The sequence below is a fragment of the Drosophila melanogaster genome, chromosome 3R (genome assembly GCF_000001215.4).
Source record: "Drosophila melanogaster chromosome 3R".
Taxonomy (NCBI): Eukaryota; Metazoa; Arthropoda; class Insecta; order Diptera; family Drosophilidae; genus Drosophila; species Drosophila melanogaster.
Genome location: NT_033777.3, coordinates 15,529,857 through 15,553,379, shown reverse-complemented (window position 1 = coordinate 15,553,379; position 23,523 = coordinate 15,529,857). Strand labels below are relative to the sequence as shown.

The 23,523-nt window shown below is 48.0% G+C and overlaps 5 protein-coding genes across 7 annotated transcripts; all 5 read left to right on the top strand.

Moving 5' to 3' along the window:
* Positions 1-546: 546 nt before the first annotated feature.
* Positions 547-4,752, top strand: AOX4 (Aldehyde oxidase 4; the record flags this gene model as incomplete). The annotated part of the gene is made up of 7 exons (NM_142221.2): positions 547-647; positions 729-883; positions 952-1,692; positions 1,742-1,975; positions 2,036-3,127; positions 3,184-3,892; positions 3,953-4,752. The coding sequence occupies exons 1-7, from the start codon at positions 608-610 to the stop codon at positions 4,750-4,752; spliced, it is 3,771 nt and encodes a 1,256-aa protein (NP_650478.1). The 5' UTR covers positions 547-607.
* A 439-nt stretch (positions 4,753-5,191) lies between these two features.
* Positions 5,192-10,632, top strand: AOX3 (Aldehyde oxidase 3). Of its 2 annotated transcripts, NM_001316510.1 has the most exons (9): positions 5,192-5,410; positions 5,464-5,855; positions 5,922-6,025; positions 6,497-6,651; positions 6,711-7,445; positions 7,503-7,736; positions 7,792-8,883; positions 8,943-9,651; positions 9,711-10,632. In NM_001316510.1, the coding sequence occupies exons 3-9, from the start codon at positions 5,986-5,988 to the stop codon at positions 10,508-10,510; spliced, it is 3,765 nt and encodes a 1,254-aa protein (NP_001303439.1). In that variant the 5' UTR covers positions 5,192-5,410; positions 5,464-5,855; positions 5,922-5,985; the 3' UTR covers positions 10,511-10,632. The 2 variants fall into 2 exon arrangements, with proteins under 2 accessions (NP_001303439.1, NP_650477.1); NM_142220.2 differs by lacking the exon at positions 5,192-5,410 and having other exon boundaries at positions 5,644-5,855.
* A 333-nt stretch (positions 10,633-10,965) lies between these two features.
* On the top strand, positions 10,966-15,667 carry AOX2 (Aldehyde oxidase 2). The gene is made up of 6 exons (NM_169665.3): positions 10,966-11,203; positions 11,331-12,065; positions 12,497-12,730; positions 12,797-13,241; positions 13,305-14,342; positions 14,408-15,667. Exons 1-6 carry the CDS (start codon positions 10,991-10,993, stop codon positions 15,535-15,537), a joined length of 3,795 nt encoding a protein of 1,264 aa, NP_732047.2. The 5' UTR covers positions 10,966-10,990; the 3' UTR covers positions 15,538-15,667.
* A 420-nt stretch (positions 15,668-16,087) lies between these two features.
* Positions 16,088-21,243, top strand: AOX1 (Aldehyde oxidase 1). The gene is made up of 6 exons (NM_142218.2): positions 16,088-16,344; positions 16,824-17,752; positions 17,862-18,095; positions 18,318-20,133; positions 20,192-20,812; positions 20,873-21,243. The coding sequence occupies exons 1-6, from the start codon at positions 16,305-16,307 to the stop codon at positions 21,052-21,054; spliced, it is 3,822 nt and encodes a 1,273-aa protein (NP_650475.1). The 5' UTR covers positions 16,088-16,304; the 3' UTR covers positions 21,055-21,243.
* Positions 21,244-21,906: 663 nt separating this feature from the next.
* Positions 21,907-23,308, top strand: CG31296 (uncharacterized protein; the record flags this gene model as incomplete). Of its 2 annotated transcripts, none has more annotated exons than NM_001275679.1 (3): positions 21,907-22,032; positions 22,088-22,488; positions 22,548-23,308. In NM_001275679.1, 3 exons carry the CDS (start codon positions 21,907-21,909, stop codon positions 22,861-22,863), a joined length of 843 nt encoding a protein of 280 aa, NP_001262608.1. In that variant the 3' UTR covers positions 22,864-23,308. The 2 variants fall into 2 exon arrangements, with proteins under 2 accessions (NP_001262608.1, NP_732044.2); NM_169664.3 differs by having other exon boundaries at positions 22,548-22,900.
* Positions 23,309-23,523: the final 215 nt, after the last annotated feature.

The following is a 23,523-nucleotide window of genomic DNA, read 5'->3' as shown; positions in this document are numbered from 1 at the left end:
TTGACAAATGATTTACCAATGAGTTGACAGTTTTATTCGGCTTATTTTCCACTTTTTTTTATGGAAACGGTTAATAAAAGAAACAACGAGGAGGGAACATGTATTTAATTAATTAAGTCGCGTCAAGATACAAAATCCGAATGGCGATAAAGGAGCCAATAACGAAAAACATTAAGCCTTGTTTGGGATAAAAAGTGCATGATATAAAATGACTAATGATGAGGGCAAATGAAAAACTGCATTTGAATACAGCCACAAATTAAATCCTTTAAACACAAAGCATTGAATTTCTAATGGAATCGGTTACCTCTGCTAATCGGTATATCAAATAATGGAAATTGCAGCCAAACAAAAGCGAAAAATGTCAACATTTTAGATGAATGAAATCACTAAAGCGGGAATATGCCATTTATAACGTTTTTTAGCAAATAACTCTTTATTTAGAAGTTGACAAAGGCAAATATTAAATTAGTCCACAGTTGGTAAAATGCAATAAATGGAGGTTTTAAGCCACAAAGTGCCAGTTGAGCAGAAATCGTAGCTGCAGCTGGTTATAGCGACCAAAACGGAGAGTTTATTTAATAACTGAATTATAAATTAAAGTGAAATGTCGACCACATTTACCATAAATGGACAACCGTATGCAGGTATGATAAGACACTAGACATAGGATCCTTTAAGTGCAATGAGTTTCTCTCGCCTTGCCAATAAATCTCGATCTGTGCCAGTTAACCTTACCGACCTCCCACCGGACATAACTCTGAACACCTTCATCCGGGAACACGCCCAACTGACGGCCACGAAGTTTATGTGCCTGGAGGGAGGATGTGGAGCTTGTGTTTGCGCAGTGAGCGATGGGAAGAGCACCTGGACAGTGAACTCGGTGGGTCGAAGGGCAGCCAGATCATTTCAGCTCTAACTGTGCTTCTACTCCTGCTCCTCGATTTTCAGTGTCTCAAGCTGCTGAATACCTGTGCCCAGCTGGAGATTATTACGTGCGAGGGACTGGGTAACCAGGTAACGGGCTACCATCCGATTCAGAAGCGGCTGGCCAAGATGAACGGCACCCAGTGCGGCTTTTGCTCGCCGGGATTCGTGATGAACATGTATGGGTTGATGGAACAGCATGGCGGCAGAGTGACCATGGAGGAGGTGGAGAACTCCTTCGGCGGAAACATTTGTCGCTGCACTGGATATCGTCCCATTCTGGATGCCATGAAGTCCTTTGCGGTGGACAGCACCGTTGAGGTTTCCGAAGAGAGCGTTGATATTGAGGATCTCAATCTGAAGGCTCGAAACTGTCCAAGATCGGGAAAAGTCTGCAAGGGTACATGTCGGCAATCCAAACTAATCTACGAGGATGGATCCCAGTGGTACTGGCCAAGCACACTGGCGGAAATATTCGAGGCACTAGAAAATGTGGGGGATTCGGAAGAGTTCATGCTGGTTGGAGGTAATACGGCTCATGGGGTCTACAGGAGATCCCCCGACATAAAGCATTTCATTGATGTGAATGGTGTGGAGGATTTGCATCAGTACAGCTCAGATAAGGAAAAACTAACCTTGGGCGCTAGTCTCAGTTTGACCGAAACGATGGAAATAATACAAAGCACTTCGAAGCAATCAGGATTTGAGTATCTTGAGGTCCTGTGGCACCACATCGACCTTGTCGCCAATGTTCCTGTTCGAAATGTAAGCAACCTCATATGTTATTAAAACAGTTTAATATTTTAAGTTTCAGTCTGGCACTTTGGCAGGCAATATTTGTACCAAAAAGGAACATCCCGAGTTTCCATCCGATATATTTATATCCTTTGAAGCTCTGGATGTCAAGGTTGTTGCAATGAAAGGCATCGACGATGAAAAAGAAATGACTTTAGAGGAATTTTTGGGTGATACGGATAGAAAAATGCTGCTCAAGGCCTTCATTCTCCCTAGATACCCCAAGGATATGTATATTTACGACTCCTTCAAGGTAATATTGTTCGGAAAATCTTAATATCTAAAATTTGTAAAATTATTCATATATCGGTAGATCATGCCAAGAGCGCAAAATGCTCATGCTTATGTTAATGCAGGATTTCTTCTGGAATTGGATGGCAACTCAATGGTGAAATCTGCCCGTATTTGCTTTGGTGGAATTCGACCGGATTTCATTCATGCCACAGATATTGAACAGTTAATGGTGGGTCACAGTCCCTACGAATCAAATTTGGTGGAACAAACATTCAACAAGCTGGAGAGTCTGGTCAAGCCGGATGAGGTTCTACCCGATGCCAGTCCCGCCTACCGTTCCAAATTGGCCTGCGGACTGCTCTACAAGTTCCTCTTGAAACACGCCCCCGATGCGGAGGTCAGCGGAAAGTTCAAGAGCGGCGGTGAGCTGCTCCAGCGGCCACTCTCCTCCGGCTTGCAGCTCTTCCAGACCAATAAACAGACCTACCCCGTGACACAGGGCGTGCAGAAGCTGGAGGGCATGATTCAGTGCTCCGGAGAGGCCACATATATGAACGATGTGCTGACCACTTCCAACTCCGTTTACTGCGCCTTTGTGGGCGCCACAAAGGTGGGAGCCACCATTGATCAAATCGATGCTACGGAAGCTCTCCAACATCCAGGAGTGGTGGCCTTTTACACTGCGAAGGACATTCCCGGAACGAATACTTTCTGTGAGCCCAGTTTTGGTTACGAAGCGGAGGAGATTTTCTGCTCTGGAATGGTGCGCCACTCGGAACAACCAGTGGGTGTAATCGTGGCTCTTACTGCTGACCAAGCCCAAAGGGCAACAAAGCTTGTCAAGATCAGCTATAGCAGCCCCAGTTCCAACTTCAAGCTGATGCCGAGTTTGAAGGATGTGTTCTCCTCCGAAACTCCAGATACTTCTCGCATTATACCCTTGGTTATATCAAAGCTTAAGGAAGTAAAGTTTTCTGACAAACCTGATTTGGAAGTGAGGGGCATATTCGAGATGGGACTGCAGTATCACTTCACCATGGAACCGCAGACCACTATTATTATTCCCTTTGAAGATGGACTAAAGGTCTTCTCGGCTACCCAATGGATTGATCAGACTCAATCAGTGATTGCTCATACCCTGCAGATGAAAGCCAAAGATGTGCAACTAGAGGTAAGACAAATACTTAAATAAATTTTTGTCTTATTATTTGAGTACTTTCGTTGCAGGTTCGCAGATTGGGTGGTGGATATGGCTGCAAAATATCCAGAGGTAACCAGGTTGCCTGTGCAGCCGCCTTGGCTGCCCATAAGCTGAATCGTCCCGTTCGCTTTGTCCAATCCCTGGAGTCCATGATGGATTGCAATGGAAAGAGGTGGGCCTGTCGTTCCGAATATCAGTGTCACGTGAAGACCAGTGGCAGGATCGTCGGGCTGTCCAACGATTTTTACGAGGACGCTGGCTGGAACACGAACGAGAGTCCTGTGCAAGGACACTCCACTTTCACAGCAGCCAACTGCTATGAATTCACCGATAGCAACTTCAAGCTGAGTGGTCATGCTGTTCTTACGGATGCCCCAAGTTCCACTTGGTGCCGTGCTCCTGGATCAGTGGAGGGCATTGCTATGATGGAGAACATCATCGAGCACGTGGCATTCGAAATCCAGAAAGACCCAGCCGAAGTGCGACTAGCAAACATTAGTAAGAAGAGTAAGATGGCAACCGTCTTTCCAGAGTTCCTCAAGACTAGGGAGTACTACTCCCGGAAGAAGGAGATCGAGGCATTCAATGCCAACAATCGATGGAAAAAAAGAGGCTTGGGTCTCTCCTTGATGAACTTCCCCATTATCTACATTGGGCAGTTTCCGGCAACGGTGACTATTTACCATGTAGATGGCACTGTTGTGGTTACCCATGGGGGCATAGAAATGGGTCAGGGTAAGTAAGGGAGCAGACTTTTATAGGATTTGTAGTGATTACCTCCTTTATGCTTTATAGGTATGAATACAAAGATAGCTCAAGTGGCGGCCTATACCCTGGGAATCGATTTGAGCTACGTGAAAGTGGAGTCCTCAACTAGCATCAATGGAGCCAATTCAATGGTCACTGGCTATGCCATCGGAAGCGAGAGTGTCTGCTACGCAGTCCGTAAGATCTGCGAGACGCTCAATGCCCGATTGAAGCCAGTGAGGAAGGCCAAGGCCACTTGGGTGGAGACTGTGGAAGCGGCCAATGCCCAGTTGATCAATCTGATAGCCTCGGATCACTACAAGACCGGCGACATGCAGAACTACCATGTGCTGGGACTTGCCCTTTCCGAGGTGGAGATCGATGTGCTGACCGGCAACATTCTGATCAGGCGGGTGGACATCCTAGAGGACGCCGGTGAGAGCCTGAGTCCCTGGATAGATGTCGGTCAGGTGGAGGGCGCCTTCGTCATGGGCCTGGGCTACTGGCTCAGCGAACTGCTCATCTACGAGGGCGACAATGGTCGCCTGCTGACTAACCGCACATGGAACTACAAGCCGTTGGGTGCGAAGGACATTCCCATTGATTTCCGCGTGGAACTGGTCCACAATCCACGACCGAGTAGTTCGGGTTTCATGGGCTCAAAGGCCACCGGAGAGCCTCCTTGCTGTTTGGCTGTTAGTGTGATTTTTGCACTTCAACAGGCTCTGCAATCAGCGCGCCAGGATGCAGGACTTCCTCGGGAGTGGCTTCGCTTGGGGGCACCCACAACTCCAGAGACTCTGCTACTAAATGCCGGACACCAAGTCTCGGAGTTCAAGTTGAAATAATGTCAATTAAATATATCGAAGAGCGGATAAACATATTTTAAATGCAAAAAGTATCGTCAATATTATAATCCAAAAATATACATTTTACGCCAATTAAAAATCTATCTACATATGCAATTAATTAATTTTAACATAACTTGCATTCCATTTTTTATTCATATTTATTCATTTTGCTTAACTAATCGTTTTTCTCAATGTATTATGTCATCCAAAGCTTGATATTCTAGTTTTTTTTTCATCCGGAGCTTTCAAAATGATTTATTTGTTTTGAAAGCTCCAAATTCCGAACAGAGAGAAAAACTGTATGTTTTTTCGCCGGCCGGCTAAATCGTTCTCTTTACATTTATCGCGGCACTCTCTTTTATTTTTAGTGTACACGTGATTCGCTTTGCCGGTTTTTTTATAGTTCGTATCACGCTCGTCACGAATTAAAAGCATATTTGCGAGTCTGCCCATTTGGAATAGTCATTATTATACATACAATACCTTGAAAATATTTAATTCATATGTATCTAATCAAATCATAGGCATATAAAATTAAAATGCAATCTTAGTTAAACAGAGGCTTTCTCTGTTGATAGAGTAATTATGTGACTCAGCAATATTTCTGTTCATTTCATTGGCAGCTACTGCATACCCTATCAATTGCATTTAATTGGTGAGATACAATATATTAATACTTTTTAACTATTACATTTGGAAGTTTCATAGCGCGGAAGGGTATCTAAAGTGTACATCTGCCGATTCTATGCCCCCTTTGCACAGCTATTTTTACAAACATCGAAAATTTGCCGACGAATTGGGTGGCAAAGCAACAAGCAAAATTCGGCGGCACCAGTTTTTTTTTTGATTTTTTGCGCATAGAGACTTCGAGTCGAGGCGAGGAGCAACCAGTCCACAATTTGCAATTAACGTCGATCGTCGAGCTCGACAGGCTGCTCAAATCGTTGTTGGCTCTCACGGAGTGTGTCGAAACTAACTTTTTTTTTTTTGTTTACGGCATTCGAGAAAATCGCAATCTAAAAACGGAGGAACCTCTACTCGAGCCCCAATGTTTTGATCAGTCAGTCGAACAGCAACACTCGCAGCGACCGGAGCAAAAAGTGAGCAGCAAATGGAAAATAATGGAAAGCCACTGGCCAAGTCGCAACTAATTGAATTATTTATAGAAAACACTTCAGCAGCTGACATTTTAGTTTTTGCTACGCCGTTTTTTGCTGGAAAACTATCAGAATGACTACGAAATTCTCAATCAATGGGCTGCCCTATGCAGGTGAGTTATACATACATATGTAGCTACATATGTATGTATCATGGTGATTATCGACTATGGGCCAGAAAATCAGTTCACGGCAATACTTCACCATCAAGTGCTTGGTTCTCGTAACTTATCAGTTAGCTATAAAGTTACATATATGTACACATTGTAGATACCCTAAATACTAGAATTTTCTCTAATGAGAGTGTTTACTTCTGAACGTTGCAACGCCTCTAGCTTTAAAGCAGGTGTATCATTAAATTCGCCAGATCTCAAAATCAAGTGGCTGTGGAACTCGAATAACATTAATTGAAATTACATATGTATACACATATGAACACGCAGCTGGTAAACAAATTAGTGTGCAAATTTGAGGCCCATTGTTCGATGTTTTTTCACAAGCTCACATTCAGGTTTTTGTAATTAATTATACCCATACTACTATATGCGCTTCATCTCCGCTCCATCACTCGTTGTACTCCTCAGTGAATCTAACTAACCTTCCGCCGGATATCACTCTGAACACCTTTATCCGCGAGCATGCCCAACTCACGGCCACCAAATTCATGTGCCAGGAGGGAGGATGTGGCGCCTGCATCTGCGTGGTGCGCGATGGAAAGCGCAGCTGGGCTGTCAATTCGGTTGGAGCATATTCCGTGCAACTAACCCGATCGATCTCTAATGAATTACCTCTCTTTAGTGCCTCACTCTGCTGAATACCTGCGCCCAGCTGGAGATCGTGACCGCCGAGGGATTGGGCAATCAGCGCACCGGCTACAATCCCATCCAGAAGCGTCTGGCCAAAATGAATGGCACCCAGTGCGGCTTTTGCTCGCCGGGATTCGTGATGAACATGTATGGGTTGATGGAGCAGAACGAAGGCAAGGTCACCATGGCGGAGGTGGAGAACTCCTTTGGTGGGAATATCTGCCGTTGCACTGGATATCGTCCAATTCTGGATGCCATGAAGTCCTTTGCGGTGGACAGTAACATTGCGATTCCCGCCGAGTGCGGGGACATTGAGGATCTAAAACCCCGGAACTGCCCAAAGACCGGACAAGCCTGCAGTGGTAGCTGCCTTCCGTCCACTTTGGTCTACGAAGATGGTGTTCAGTGGCACTGGCCCAAGAGTCTAAGCGAACTGTTCGACGCCCTAGACAAGGTGAAGGACTCGGAGGAGTTCATGTTGGTGGCTGGCAACACGGCTCATGGGGTCTACCGAAGGTCGACGGATATCAAGCACTTCATCGACGTCCAGGGAGTGGAGGAACTGCATCAGCACAGCTCTGAGGGACAGCAATTGAAGCTAGGAGCTAATCTCAGTCTCACCCAGACCATGGAAATCATTCGTACTACTTCAAAGCAGCCAGGATTTGAGTACTTGGACGTTCTGTGGAACCACATTGATTTGATTGCCAATGTTCCAGTGCGAAACGTAAGTAGATTTGTTTTGATTAGTTTGAGTTATACATTTATTTTCGTATCGTTACAGTCTGGAACTTTGGCTGGCAATATTTCGATCAAAAAACAAAATCCCGAGTTTCCTTCGGATATTTTCATATCCTTTGAGGCCCTGAATGTTAAAGTGGTAGCTTTGAAAAACGCTGCTGATGAAAAGGAAATGTCCCTTGCAGAATATCTGGGCACAAATGATAAAAAGCTGGTGCTCAAAACTTTTGTTCTTCCTGCCTACCCGAAGGACAAATACATTTATGAGTCCTATAAGGTATACAACTTAAGCTAACTTTGGAATATATTTTCTTATACTTAAACCTCCGCAGATCATGCCTCGTGCCCAAAATGCCCATGCTTATGTCAACGCCGCTTTTCTCCTAGAATTGGAAGCCGACAACAAGGTGAAATCTGCTCGAATTTGCTTCGGTGGAATCCGTCCAGATTTTATCCATGCCTCAGCTATTGAGAAACTGCTGGTGGGACAGAATCCCTACGAATCAAGTCTGGTGGAGCAGACATTCACAAAACTGGAAGATCTGATTAAGCCTGATGAAGTGCTGCCGGATGCCAGTCCCGCTTACCGTTCCAAGTTGGCATGCGGACTATTCTACAAGTTCCTTCTGAAGCACGCACCCGTAGCTGAGGTTGGCGAAAAATTCCGAAGCGGAGGGCAGATCCTGCAGCGGCCTCTCTCCTCTGGATTGCAAGTTTTTCAGACCCAGAAGAAGAACTATCCCGTCACCCAAGCGGTGGAAAAAGTCGAGGGCATGATACAGTGCTCTGGAGAGGCCACCTACATGAACGATGTCTTGACCACTTCTAATACGCTGCACTGCGCCTTCGTGGGCGCCACCAAAGTGGGCTCCACCATTGATTCTATCGACGCCTCCGAAGCCCTCAAGCAACCTGGAGTGATCGCCTTTTACAGTGCCAAAGACATTCCCGGCACTAACACTTTCTGTGAGCCCAGTTTTGGTTTCGAGGTGGAGGAGATCTTCTGCTCGGGATTGGTGCGCCACTCAGAGCAGCCAGCTGGTGTAATCGTTGCTTTAACTGCTGACCAGGCACACAGAGCCGCGAAGCTGGTCAGGATCAGCTACAGCAATCCCAGTTCCGACTTCAAGCTGCAGCCGAGCTTAGGAGATGTATTCGCATCTCCAACTCCGGATTCCTCTCGCATAGTGCCAGCATCGAAATCGACATCCAAGAAGATCAAGTTCTCGGAACAGCCGGACAAGGAAGTGAGGGGCATCTTCCAGATGGGTCTGCAGTATCACTTTACCATGGAGCCCCAGACAACTGTGGCCATTCCCTTTGAGGATGGTCTCAAGATCTTTTCGGCCACTCAGTGGATGGATCAAACCCAGTCTGTAATTGCCCATATGCTGCAGGTGAAGGCCAAGGATGTTCAACTACAGGTATGTGTAATATCTGAATTATCATCTCCTGAATCTAATTCCAAATCTATTATATTCAGGTTCGTAGATTGGGAGGTGGCTATGGATCAAAGATCACCCGAGGTAACCAGGTGGCCTGTGCAGCTTCATTGGTTGCTTACAAGCTAAATCGTCCCGTTCGCTTTGTCCAATCCCTGGAGTCCATGATGGATTGCAATGGCAAGCGGTGGGCTTGTCGCTCCGACTACAAGTGTCACATTAAGGATAATGGCAAGATTGTGGGCTTGACGAATGATTTTTATGAGGACGCTGGCTGGAGTCCGAATGAAAGTCCCATTGAGGGTCATTCGACCTTCACGGCCGTCAATTGTTATGATTTGAACGGAGATAACTTTAAAAACAACGGAAATGCGGTGCTAACAGATGCGCCCAGTTCCACTTGGTGTCGTGCTCCGGGATCGGTGGAGGGTATTGCCATGATTGAGAACATCATCGAGCACGTTGCCTTCGAAGTTCAGAAAGATCCGGCTGAAGTTCGTCTTGCAAACATTGCGGCGGGTAATAAGATATCCGAGTTGCTTCCCCAGTTCCTTGAGTCTAGGGAATATGCCCAGAGGAAAAAAGAAATTGAGTCCCATAATGCCAAGAATCGTTGGACGAAACGAGGTCTCGGATTGGCGGTAATGGACTACCCCATTTTCTATTTTGGCCAGTACCCGGCTACAGTTGCCATCTATCATGTGGATGGCACTGTTGTGGTTACCCATGGAGGCATTGAAATGGGACAGGGTAAGTAAACAGCCCACTTAAGATACTATTTCATTGATAACATATTGATTTTCCTATAGGTATGAACACTAAGGTGGCTCAAGTGGCTGCCTACACCCTTGGCATCGATTTGAGCTTCATCAAGGTGGAGTCCTCCGACACCATCAATGGAGCCAATTCGATGGTCACCGGAGGAGCTGTGGGCAGCGAAAGTCTCTGCTATGCAGTTCGGAAGGCCTGTGAGACCTTGAACAGTCGCTTGGAGCCGGTGAAGAAGAAGGATGCCAGTTGGATTGAGACAGTTGAAGCTGCCTATGGCAAATCGATCAACCTGATTGCCTCTGATCACTACAAGAAGGGCGATATGCAAAACTATCATATCTACGGTCTGGCCCTAACCGAAGTAGAGTTGGATGTGCTAACTGGAAACAGTCAGATCAAGCGCGTGGATATACTGGAGGATGCCGGAGAGAGCCTGAGTCCCTGGATAGACATCGGTCAGATTGAGGGTGCCTTTGTCATGTGCCTGGGCTACTGGATGAGTGAGCAGCTGGTGTACGACCGGGAAACAGGTCGCCTCCTCACCAACCGCACCTGGAACTACAAGCCGCCGGGTGCCAAGGACATTCCCATTGATTTTCGCATTGAGCTGATTCAGAAACCCAATCCCTCTGGGGCGGGCTTCATGCGGTCGAAGGCCACTGGAGAACCACCCTGTTGTTTGGCTGTGAGTGTGGTTTTCGCCCTGCGACAGGCCCTGGATTCAGCCCGCCATGATGCAGGACTACCGCGGGAGTGGGTGCGTCTGGGTGCACCCACAACTCCGGAAACTCTGGTGGTCAATGCAGGACATGAAGCAGCCAGTTTTAGGCTTAAGTAAATATGTGGTTTTGATCGGCTTCTGTCCCATTTACATATACATATGGTTCTTTCTTTATACATATATTTGAAATATTATTAAAGTTTTTATATTGAAATGCATTTGGTTGCATTGTTATAATCAAGTTAAATATCTTGGTGGGATTATCATTCGTACGTGACATTAACAGCTCTTTCAAATTTTTGACTCATTCATATTGTGTTTTATGACAAAACGATAATTCTGGAAGTTATCACTTTAAAAACCATAAAATAGTGTTTAGCGGAATTTCTATTATAAATCTGTCAATTAAGTGCAAAGCATCAGCAAAAACTTAGTAAGTTTCGCAGAGTGCACGGTTTCGCTCAGTGTATGCTTTAGATGGCACTTTAATCTGCTCCAACCCGTTTAGCCTAATTAACGGGAAATCAGGTTTCAGCAGCGCTTTGAAATAGAAACGAATGACCAAAAGAGCTCCATTCGACCGACGACTGTGCAGCGATGAGCATCAAGTTCAATGTGAATGGCTTTCCGTACGAGGTGCAGGCGGCTGACTATCCACCGGACACCACCCTCAACACCTTCCTGCGGGAGCACCTGCACCTGACGGCCACCAAGTACATGTGCCTGGAGGGCGGCTGTGGCTCGTGCGTCTGCGTCATCCGCAGGCGCCACCCGGTCACCCAGGAGGTTCAGTCCAGGGCAGCCAACTCGGTAAGAAGTCACTTTTCGGGGAGTGGCTTTCTCCACACCTGAATACAGCGAGCAATAAAAAGTTAAATTTGTAATTACTAGAATTAAAATATAATTAAACTATGGGTTATTTCTGCCCATTCCACAGTGCCTGACGCTTCTGAACACCTGTGACGATGCGGAGATCATGACGGACGAGGGACTGGGCAACCAACTGAGTGGCTACCATCCCATTCAAAAGCGCGTGGCTCAGATGAATGGCACCCAATGTGGCTACTGCTCGCCAGGATTCGTGATGAACATGTACGGATTGCTGGAGCAACATCGCGGGCAGGTGAGCATGTCGCAGGTGGAGGACGCTTTCGGTGGAAACCTCTGTCGCTGCACCGGCTATCGACCCATTCTGGATGCCATGAAGTCCTTCGCGGTTGATAGCAACGTTGAGGTTCCGGCGGAAAGTGTGGACATCGAGGACTCCTTCGAGCTGCTCTGCCCGCGAACTGGACAATCCTGCAAGGGCAGCTGCTCGAGACCTCCGTTGAGGGATCATGGGGATAGTCAGTGGTACTGGCCAAAGACTCTAACGGAGCTCTTCGGAGCCCTTAGTCAGGTGGCGAACGGAGAACTCTACATGCTGGTGGCCGGGAACACCGCCCATGGAGTTTACCGGCGACCCAGGGACATCCGACACTTCATTGACGTGAATATGGTGCCGGAGCTGAGGCAGTACAGCATTGAGACGGATCACCTGCTGCTGGGCGGTAATGTCACTCTCACGGATGCCATGCAAGTTTTCCTGCTGGCTGCCAAGAGGCCCGGATTCGAGTATTGTGCCCAGTTATGGCAGCACTTCAACCTGATTGCCAATGTGCCGGTGCGAAATGTGAGTAGAGTGCTCCATAAAACCAGAAACCCGTTTCGGCGCTTGGCGAAGACGAAGATTAGCGAAAATAATAGTAGTTTTTGACAATTGAATGCTCTTTCTCCCGTGAAACGCTTATTTAAAAACTTATTTCAAGGCCAGTGAATTTTCGATTTATTATTCCACCATTGAAGTATTGTTCGTTTATATAGCAAAGTTAATTTACTTCTTAAATCACAGGCATTGCCTTGAGTTACTGTCCAGTTTTCTAACAAAAGCAATCAACTCTTAGCACAGAGAACATTTTAGCTTAAAAACCCATTTTACTTTCACAACAAAGATAGTAAATCAATTCAAGTCGCTGCAGACACTGAAAAAAAAATTTAGAAATGAAAAATGAAACAAATTGTAAAATATTATTACTTAAATAATTTATAATTAAATTTTCACAGAATGGCACACTGGCGGGCAACATAAACATCAAGAAGCAACATTTTGAATTTCCCTCCGATGTGTTCATCACATTTGAGGCTCTGGATGTCCACGTCCTCGTCTACGACAATCCCAGTACCCAAAGGGTGATGAACCTGCTGACGTATCTCGGTGATACAACCTCCAAACTGGTGCTGGGTGGTTTTATCCTAAAAGCCTATCCAAAGGACAGATTCCTGTTTAGATCTTATAAGGTGGATGAACTTATTCCTAAAAATATGAATTTAGTTAACTGAATCAATCTCCTCTCCAAACAATAGATCTTGCCCAGAGCGCAGAATGTTCATGCTTATGTGAATGCAGGCTTCCTCATTGAATGGCAGGACATTCAGCACAGGATTGTCCACTCCGCACGCATATGTTTCGGCAACATTCGACCAGATTACATACACGATGACCAAGTGGAGCAACTGCTTCCTGGCAGGGATCTGTACGATCCCGCCACAGTTGCGCAGATCTTTCAGGAACTCCCAGCTAGCTTGCAACCCGAGGAGCGTCCTCCGGAGGCCTCCCCGGAATATCGCCAAATGCTAGCCTGCTCCTTGCTTTACAAGTTTCTGCTGGCCACCGCACCCAAGGAGCGAGTTCGGGAGCGTTTTCGGACTGGAGGCTTGCTACTGGAGAGACCACTTTCCTCGGGAAGCCAATCCTTTGAGACGATTAAAAAAAACTATCCCGTCACGCAACCAGTTCAAAAACTAGAAGGTACATCGTTTAAGAAAACCCTTTTCCATACGTGGTATTATTATTATCGATTTGGATTTCCAGGTCTCATTCAGTGCTCTGGCGAGGCCACGTATATGAACGATCTACTGACAACCTCAAATGCCGTCCATTGTGCGTTTGTAACTGCGAAGAGAGTGGGTGCCACCATTGAGCAGATCGATCCTTCTGCTGCCCTTCAGTGCAAGGGAGTGGTGGCCTTCTATTCGGCCGAAGATATCCCAGGCTCCAACAACTTCGTTCTGGTGAATCAGCTTACACCTGAAGTGGACGAGGTCTTTGTTGCCGGGCGAGTCAAATACTTTGATCAACCGTTGGGAGTCATCGCAGCTCTCACCCATGATGCGGCTGTCTATGCTGCCACATTGGTTGTGGTCACATATGCCCGGGATCAGCGAAAGATCTTCACGACCATGAACCAAGTGTTAGCGGAAAAGCAAACCGATCGGATTGTGAGCACGAAGAAGGATACCGTGGAACCCCTAAAGCTGCCTCCTCTCGCACCTGGCGATGTTCTTGGCAGAGGGATCCTGGAGCTTGCGTCCCAATACCACTTCACTATGGAACCACAAACAACCATCGTGGTGCCGCTTGATAACATTCTGCAGGTATACTGCGCCACCCAATGGATGGACGCCACCCAAGGAGCGATTGCCCACATGTTGAAAGTTAGTGTGAACTCCATTCAGCTCCAAGTTAGACGAGTGGGTGGAGCGTATGGTGCAAAGGTCACTAGAGGCAATATAGTTGCTTGCGCCACGGCTTTGGTGGCTTCAAAGCTAAGGAGACCTGCCAGATTTGTCCAGACCATAGAGTCCATGATGGAGACCATTGGCAAACGATGGGCCTGCAGATCGGACTACGAGTTCCGAGCCAGAGCCAATGGATCCATTATCATGTTGAGTAATAACTACTATGAGGATTCCGGATGTAATCTAAATGAGAACGTCGTTGACTTCCTGACTCTGCCAATTCTGAGGAATGTTTACAATCTGACTGACGCGAACTATAGGACCCAAGGCAGTGCCATCAGAACGGATGCACCCAGCTCCACTTGGTGTCGAGCTCCTGGTTCCGCAGAGGGTAAGTCAAAAACCATTTAAAAAGGTTTACAGTATTTACATATACAATATCGTTCACATTCACAGGAATCGCCATGACGGAGACCGCTTTGGAGCACATAGCCTTCACCTGCCAGCTAGATCCTGCCGACGTTCGTTTGGTAAATCTTCAGCCCGGAAATAAAATGGTGCAGCTGCTGCCAAAGTTCCTGGCCTCCACAGAGTACCACAAGCGGCGGGACCAGATTAACTTATTCAACTCCCAGAACCGATGGCGCAAACGAGGTCTGGGATTGGCCCTAATGAGTTTCCCGCTGAACACGACCGTGGCCTTCAACTATCCGGTCACAGTGGCCATCTATCATGAGGACGGGTCGGTGGTGATCTCTCACGGAGGCATTGAGATTGGCCAAGGAGTGAACACCAAGGCGGCCCAGGTGGCAGCATTCGTGCTGGGTGTTCCGTTGGACCAGGTGAGAGTCGAGGCCAGCAATACTGTAAACGGAGCCAACTCCATGCTGACGGCCAACTCGATGACCAGCGAGATGATCGGATTGGCAGTGAGAAAAGCCTGCGACACTCTAAACAAGCGACTGGCTCCGGTGAAGGAAAGACTCGGACCTCGGGCCTCCTGGGTGCAGGTGCTCCAAGCGGCCTTTTTGCAGTCCGTGTTTCTCATCGCCACGGAATCTTACCGGTTGGGGGATATCCCCAACTACAACATCTTCGGGTTGAGTCTCACCGAACTGGAACTGGACATTCTGACGGGCAACCATCTGATCCGCCGGGTTGACATCCTAGAGGATGCCGGGGAAAGCCTGAGTCCACATATAGATGTGGGTCAAGTGGAGGGCGCTTTTGTCATGGGTTTGGGATACTATCTCACCGAGCAGCTGGTTTACGATCGTCAGACAGGTCAGATTCTGACAAACCGCACCTGGAACTACCACCCACCAGGCGCCAAGGATATCCCGATAGACTTTCGCATCGAGTTGCTCCAGAAGAGTCCCAACCCCGTGGGCTTTATGCGATCCAAGGCCACGGGTGAGCCTGCTCTGTGTCTGGCTGTCGGAGCTCTGTTCGCCATGCAACACGCCATCCAGTCGGCCAGGAACGATGCGGGTCTTCCGAGGGAGTGGGTTCGCTTGGGGGCACCAACGACGCCGGAAACGGTCGTCCTTAACTCCGGAAGCCAGGTGGAAGCATTCGCCTTGTAATGAAATGAAGTTCTGGCTTAGATTTGGGTATTTTTCGATATTTCATTTGGTGTACTGCTTCGATCTTTTGATTTCTTTATCTGTATTATGTAATTTATCTTACTAAATAAATATAGAATCGTGTGGAAATCGTTTGAAGTTTTGAAGAATCGTTCTCCTGTTATATAATTCCTAATAGAATTGTATACATATGTACATATATGTTTTGAAGAAATCTTTCGCTCATAAGGCACCACTCTGTTTATAGGACTAGTTCCCCTTATTCCGAACATAATCTCGCCGTTTTGTTTAGAAATATGAGCAAAACAAAAACGTCGAAACAAGCCGTTTACTGATAAAGCTTTCAGTTCCAAAACCGAGGGAGAGTATTTGAAACCGGCAGACGATAACGTTTCAGAGTGCTACGATGATCTAATGCTGAATTGTGAGCGCAGTATATGGAACATGGTAGTTAAGAGCGGGGAGCAGGTGAACTTGAACTTGGAGAGGCGGGAGTCTCTTTCGAGGGCCGGAGAACCACTATATATATGGGGCTACGGAAGGCCCATACCCTCAGTCGCTCGCAGTTCGGCGTGGAATCAAACGAGGCTGACAAGTGGACTCATTGCCACATATTGTGAAATAACATAGTTTCCAGAACCCACTATAACCATCCAAATAATTCTGAACACCCGCGTCAATTGAAGGCGAGAAAGGCTGCAATTAATTTCACAACGATTCCCGGACGGCTTTTAAGTGATTCAAGGGACTTATATAATTCACAGATAATGGCTGGAAGAATTACAATCAACGGCACCAGCCACGAAGGTGTGTATGCATGTGTGGGCAGTTAATTGCCTATGGATTGATGGGGGCTGGCATCTACAAGATTGCCGAGACAACGAACTGGAACACCAGGGTCGAGAAATTCGACTACTAAATACCTGCTAGTTAGATGAGAGTTGCGACGACCTTGTGAAAAGCTTGGTGAATTACTTCTGAGTAAAACATGGCTAGACTCGTTTCCAAAACAGTTGTAACAATATTTTATAGGGTTCCATTTCATTTTGCTAATTTATTTTCATTAGCCCATCAGAGCACTTCTACAAACTGAGAGGTACTGAATATCAATTACAAGCATTTTCTTCTAAAATATTTAAATAATAGCTCAGCAGCAATCGTTAGCTCATAAGAAGCAGATATCGCAAACAATTGTTCTTTGACATGTTGTGAGGAATTAGGCTACTCGATAAGATAACACCCGGATTGTGTAGACACTTATGCCTCCGTTTGCTTGTGCCCCCTAGTCAACCTGTCTGCCCTGCCGGCGGATATCTCGCTGAACACTTTCATCCGAGAGTATGCCGGATTAACGGGCACGAAGTTCATGTGCCAGGAGGGCGGATGCGGCGTCTGCGTCTGCACCCTGACTGGGATTCATCCGGAGACCGGAGAGCTGCGCACCTGGGCGGTCAACTCGTGCCTCACGCTGCTGAATACGTGCTTGGGCCTGGAGGTGACCACTTCGGAGGGATTGGGCAACAAGCGGGTCGGCTACCATGCCATCCAGCAGCGACTGGCCAAGATGAACGGCACCCAGTGCGGCTACTGCTCGCCGGGAATCGTGATGAACATGTACGGCCTGCTGAAGTCCAAGGGCGGCAAGGTCACAATGGAGGAGGTGGAGAACTCCTTTGGAGGCAACATCTGTCGCTGCACTGGCTATCGTCCCATTCTTGACGCCATGAAATCCTTTGCCGTGGACAGCAACATCCAGGTACCAGCTGAGTGCATTGACATTGAAGACCTGAGCACCAAAAAGTGTCCCAAGACCGGCCAAACCTGCTCCGGCAGCTGCAAGAAGCAGCAGCCCAAGGGCAGCCAACTGTATCCGGATGGCAGCCGCTGGAGTTGGCCAGTGAGTCTGGGTGACCTCTTTGCCGCTCTGCAGGGAGCAGTCAAAGAGAAGCTGCCCTACATGCTGGTGGCTGGAAATACGGCCCACGGCGTCTACAGACGTAGTCCGGACATAAAGGCATTCATCGATGTTTCCGGCTTGGCGGAGCTCAAGGGTCATAAGCTGAGCGCAGATAACTCATCCCTAACTCTCGGTGGAAATCTGAGTCTCAGTGAAACCATGGAGCTGTGTCGCCAGTTGGAGAACACGAAGGGCTTCGAGTATTTGTCTCAGGTGTGGCAACACCTCGATTGGATCGCTAATGTTCCAGTGCGCAATGTAAGTCAAATCCAAGAGGTTTGAAAGCCCTCGACCCTTATCTAATCAGGCCAACAATGAAAACACCTTGAGCACCTTGTGTTTATCAACCCATTTCGCATTAACCCAGGCTGGCACCTTGGCGGGCAATCTGTCCATCAAGCATGCCCACCCGGAGTTCCCCTCGGATGTGTTCATCGTCCTGGAGGCCCTAGATGCTCAAGTGATTGTCCAGGAGGCGGTGGACAAGCAGCAGACTGTCAGCCTGGCCAGCTATCTGGGCTCTTCCATGGAGGGAAAGATTATCCGTGGTCTGGTGCTGCGCGCGTATCCCAAGGAGCGGTTTGCATTTGACTCCTACAAGGTGAGTGCAAATTATGGAGTATTCGAAGTAGTGAAGTGCAGTACAATTTCTTATCAACGAAAGTAATGCGACTTTACAAATGTCTTGTAAGTTTTTAGAAATGCGAAAAAAACGAGCAATTACGACACTTTGGGGTGATTATCTCAAAGCTGATAAGATAGCCATTCTTTCATTTACAAATCATTTAAAATTGAATATATTTTAATTTTACTCTTTTAACAGATTATGCCCCGTGCGCAGAATGCCCATGCCTATGTGAACGCTGCTTTCCTCGTGGAGTTCACGGCAGACGCCAAGGTGAAATCAGCTCGCATTTGCTTCGGTGGCATCCATCCCGAATTCGTGCATGCCACAGCGATTGAAAACTTGATTCGGGACAAGAATCCCTTCGAGAACGGATTGGTGGAGAAGGCCTTCGGGCAGCTGTCCACCCTGCTTCAGCCAGATGCCGTTCTTCCGGATGCTTCACCCGTCTACCGACGCAAGTTGGCCTGTGGTCTTTTCTACAAGTTCCTCTTGAAGATAGCGGCTCAGCGAAAGCAGGGTTTGGGCAGTCGATTCGTCACAGGCGGTTCTCTCCTGAAACGTCCCGTTTCAAGTGGCCAGCAGAGTTTTGAGACCTTCCAGGAGCACTACCCGGTGACCAAGGCAACAGAGAAGCATGAGGGTCTGATCCAGTGCTCTGGCGAAGCCACCTACTCCAACGATCTGCCCACCCAGCACAACCAGTTGTGGGCTGCGTTTGTCATCGCGAAGAAGGTGGGCGCAAAAGTCACCAAGGTGGATACGCAACCGGCTCTGGATCTACCCGGGGTGGTGGCGTACCTCGATGCCAAGGACATTCCGGGACCGAACTACGTTGGGCCCAAAATCCGGGACCAGTTTTTCTTCCCCAAGGATGAGGAACTATTCGCCACGGGAGAGATTAAGTTTTATGGTCAGCCCGTGGGCATAATCCTAGCCAACTCCAATTCGCTGGCCAATCGGGCAGCAGAGCTGGTGAAACTGACCTACGAGGGCGGAGCGGAAGAAATACTACCCTCCTTGAAGGCAGTGCTAGACAAAGTTGGATCCGAAGCTGGCAATAACAAGCGGTTGGAGCAGCCCATCAAGTCCACCATCGATGTCCTCCAGCTGGAGGAACCCTTTGATGTGAGCTCCTCCGGCCAACTGGATATGGGACTCCAGTACCACTACTACATGGAACCGCAGACAACAGTGGTTCTGCCCTTCGAGGGCGGCTTGCAGGTGTACGCTGCCACCCAGTGGATGGACCTAACCCAGGACACCATCGCCAATGTGCTGAACCTCAAGTCCAACGATGTTCAGGTAAAGACGCGTCGTATTGGAGGAGGATATGGAGGCAAAGCCACACGATGCAATCTGGCTGCTGCCGCTGCTGCTCTGGCTGCTCACAAGCTGAACAGACCCATTAGATTCGTCCAGTCCTTGGAGTCCATCATGACCAGTCTGGGCAAACGCTGGGCCTTCCATTGCGACTACGACTTTTTCGTTCAGAAATCCGGAAAGATCTCCGGTATCGTTAGTCGATTCTACGAGGATGCTGGATATCTGGCCAACGAATCACCCATTGGTCATACCGTTTTGCTATCCAAGAATTGCTACGAGTTCAGCGACAACTACAAACTGGATGGCTACCTAGTCTGCACGGATTCGCCATCGAATACTCCGTGCCGTGCTCCTGGCTCCGTGGAGGGTATTGCAATGATGGAAAATATCATCGAGCACATCGCCTTCGAGACTGGAGTGGATCCGGCTGACGTGCGATTCGCCAATTTGCTACCCGCCCATAAAATGGGCGACATGATGCCGCGATTCCTGGAAAGTACCAAGTACAGGGAACGGAAGGCGGAGGCTATAGCCCACAACAAGGAGAACCGCTGGCACAAGCGCGGATTGGGTTTGTGTATCATGGAGTACCAGATCGGTTACTTCGGACAATACCCCGCTACGGTGGCTATCTACCACAGCGATGGCACCGTGGTGGTTTCCCATGGAGGCATTGAAATGGGTCAAGGTGAGTGATGGTCCTTGGGTAAAGAAGCTGGTCTTAAACTTTTGTATCTCTTTGCTAGGCATGAACACCAAGATCTCGCAGGTGGCGGCCCACACCCTAGGCATTCCGATGGAACAGGTACGCATCGAGGCCAGCGATACCATCAACGGAGCCAACTCCATGGTCACTGGAGGGGCTGTGGGCAGTGAAACCCTCTGCTTTGCAGTCCGCAAGGCGTGCGAGACTCTAAATGAACGATTGAAGCCCGTGCGCGAGGAGGTGAAGCCCGAGAATTGGCAGGACCTCATCCAGGAGGCCTACAACCGCAAGATCAATCTGATCGCCAGCGATCAGTGCAAGCAGGGCGACATGGATCCGTACTCCGTATGCGGTCTCTGCCTCACCGAGGTGGAGTTGGATGTCCTCACCGGTAACTACATTGTGGGCCGAGTGGACATCCTGGAGGACACTGGTGAGAGTCTGAATCCCAATGTGGATATTGGCCAGATCGAGGGTGCATTCATGATGGGCTTGGGCTACTGGACCAGCGAGCAAGTGATTGCGGATCCGAAGACGGGCGAGTGTCTCACGAATCGTACCTGGACGTATAAGCCACCAGGAGCTAAGGACATACCCACTGATCTGCGCATCGAGCTGCTCCCCAAGAGTCCCAACAAGGCGGGCTTCATGAGATCCAAGGGTGAGTATCTATCTACAGCATGGTTGTGAATCCAGCTAACTGGGACTTCTTTATCCTTAGCCACCGGAGAGCCAGCCATCTGTTTGTCCATCGCAGTCGCCTTTGCCCTGCAGCAGGCCCTGCAATCAGCTCGCGATGACGCCGGCGTGCCCAAGTCTTGGGTGACCCTCACCGCCCCGATGACCCCCGAGCACCTGGTCCTCCACTCGGGCACCGAGCCCAGCCAGTTCAAGCTGAACTAGGTGGAGAAGAAGAATGTGGACTCGTATCCCTGACCGTGGGACATGGCACGTGGCCACGATGGGAACGCTCCGATAAGCACGCCAAGATAACCTGCACTTACACCCCCACTTAACCTGGCGGATCCGCCGACTCTAGACTAGCCGACATTGTGTTGTCTGCACAATAAATTAAAAACTTATCCAACGCTTAATCCAAATGACATTCATTGCCAGCCAGCCGTCGGCCTGGGTCAACAGAAGCCCCTGTCCAGAGCTCCAGGCATTCGGAATTTACATTTTCCGGGCTCTTGCTTAATGCTTAACACCTCAACACGCGGACACACCCCGCCAAGAGGTCTTCATTAATTTTAACATAAATTGTTGTATAGAAATTTTATGCCACACGAAGCGTTAAGTGTGATCTGGCCAAAAGGTCGAGGGCGGGGTGGACGCGGAAAAGGAAGGCGGGGGCAGCAGTTGCCTTGCGGTCGTGGCAGAAGGACCTAATGGATTTTTCAAATATCGCCAACTGCTGTGCCCTTAATGAGCACATCCCTGACGACATTGTTCAATTGACACACTTATAATGAATGTGGCAGCTTTAATTGGGGGAGTTTAAGATCCCTGTGGTTTCGGGATATAGCATACCAGTTATAATTAATAATATCAAACGAGGTATGGTTGCTACAGTTAAACCAGGTAGCGCTATACATATAAGCTCTCTCACTTCCCAAGAAATCATATGTTTATAAACATTAGCCGCAGCTTTTTATGTTCCTAGAAGAAACTGTTATTACAGTTAAATATACATACTTTGTCTAGGCAATAAATAGGCGAATTTCCCCTAGCAAAACCTCCAGACTTCACTAGAAAATGGAACTAAGTGGGTTCATATTCGTAGCACTGCTCAATTTCATTCCCTTTGGATGCAGCAAGTTGGTTGATTTTTGCCAGCTGCCTTACTGCGGTACAAATAACCTAGCCTGTAATAACCCATCGGTGAGTGGAGTACAATCTGAAGAAACTACATCCGTGAAATTGTGTATTTGCTCAGAAATTCAGCGTCATGTGTCCACCGAATGCCAGAACTCTTTCCATGTCGACCTACAGGAATTTATTACTAATTGCCTTCAATGAGTTTCGCAATTATACGGCGAGCGGGAAGCAAAAGTATCTCAAGGCAGCGGCGGCACGAATGTCCCGATTGAGTTACTCAATGGAACTGGAGGACTTAGCCCGACTGGCGGTCATCACGTGCTCCACGCACAAGTTTTGCCTGAACTCACAGGAGTTCTATTACGTGGGTACCAATATAGGTTCCACCCACTATTTGGGTAACTTGAACGACTACGAGGACCTAGAACTCATGTTGCGGATAATACAGCATTGGACCAGATATGCGGATTATGTCAACATTAAAATGGGTGTCTATATGCCGACAACTTTGGGGAAAAGGTGAGATATATATTAATAAGCCAATTAATAGTTCAAACAGCTAATCATTGCATCTTCAGTGGAATAGCAAAAGCCCTACTACTGATGGCAGATCGGAACACCCATGTGGGCTGTTCGGCTATGAGATTCACCGTGCACTCCGTCCACAACTTCGTCTTCTTGTGCGCCTTCAGCACCGATCTCTTCGTGGAGCGACCCATCTACCGGATGTCTATGAGACCAGGAGCTGCTTGCAAGCGCTTGGATCCCACATACTCAGCACTTTGTGCTGTTGGTGAAAACTACGAAAACAATAAGCCAATGCTAAATGCAAGGGTATTCCAGTTACCCCTCGATTTATCCATCGGTCGACAAGCTTATGTGCCAGCCATATAGACCAAGCTTTAAGTAAACTTTTAAATTCGCGCAGCAGAAATTAGTTTTTGTTTCTCGAGTTTTTTTTGAGTGCCGATGGCCAGACATAAGTACACGCCCCTGGATACCCAAACAAAATCAGCGCACAAAAACAAATAGTTAACACCCAGACGTGGTCATAAAAGAGGAGGAGCAACAGCAGCATCAGCATCAGCAGGAGCAGACATTTCAAAGCAGCCTCGATAATCACAGGACACATTTGCATATAAACACGCTTCCGGGCTGATGTCCTTCGCATGCAAATGAAAACATTAGCGAGGCACACGCGCATCCGCATCAGCGTCCGCATCTGTGAGATGCAGATACAAGGCCAGGGACAGATACAGATACAAATGACATTCGTCGCTGTCGCTGTCGCCTCTTCCCTGCTTAAATATATATTTCAATTAAAATTTTACACACGAATAAATGCAAAGCCACGCCCAGCACATTAGATCTCCCCGCTCGCTCCATCCGACGAATCCCAGTCGCAATCCAGTTCTCACTCCTCCAGCCATGGCGAATGCGGACGCTCCGCTGGCAGTGTTCAACTTGTGTCGCTTGTTTATGAGCGTCTGAAGGCCACGAGTGCAGCCAGCAGACACGGACATGGCCATAAAACGGTCCCGGTTTATCCGGAGG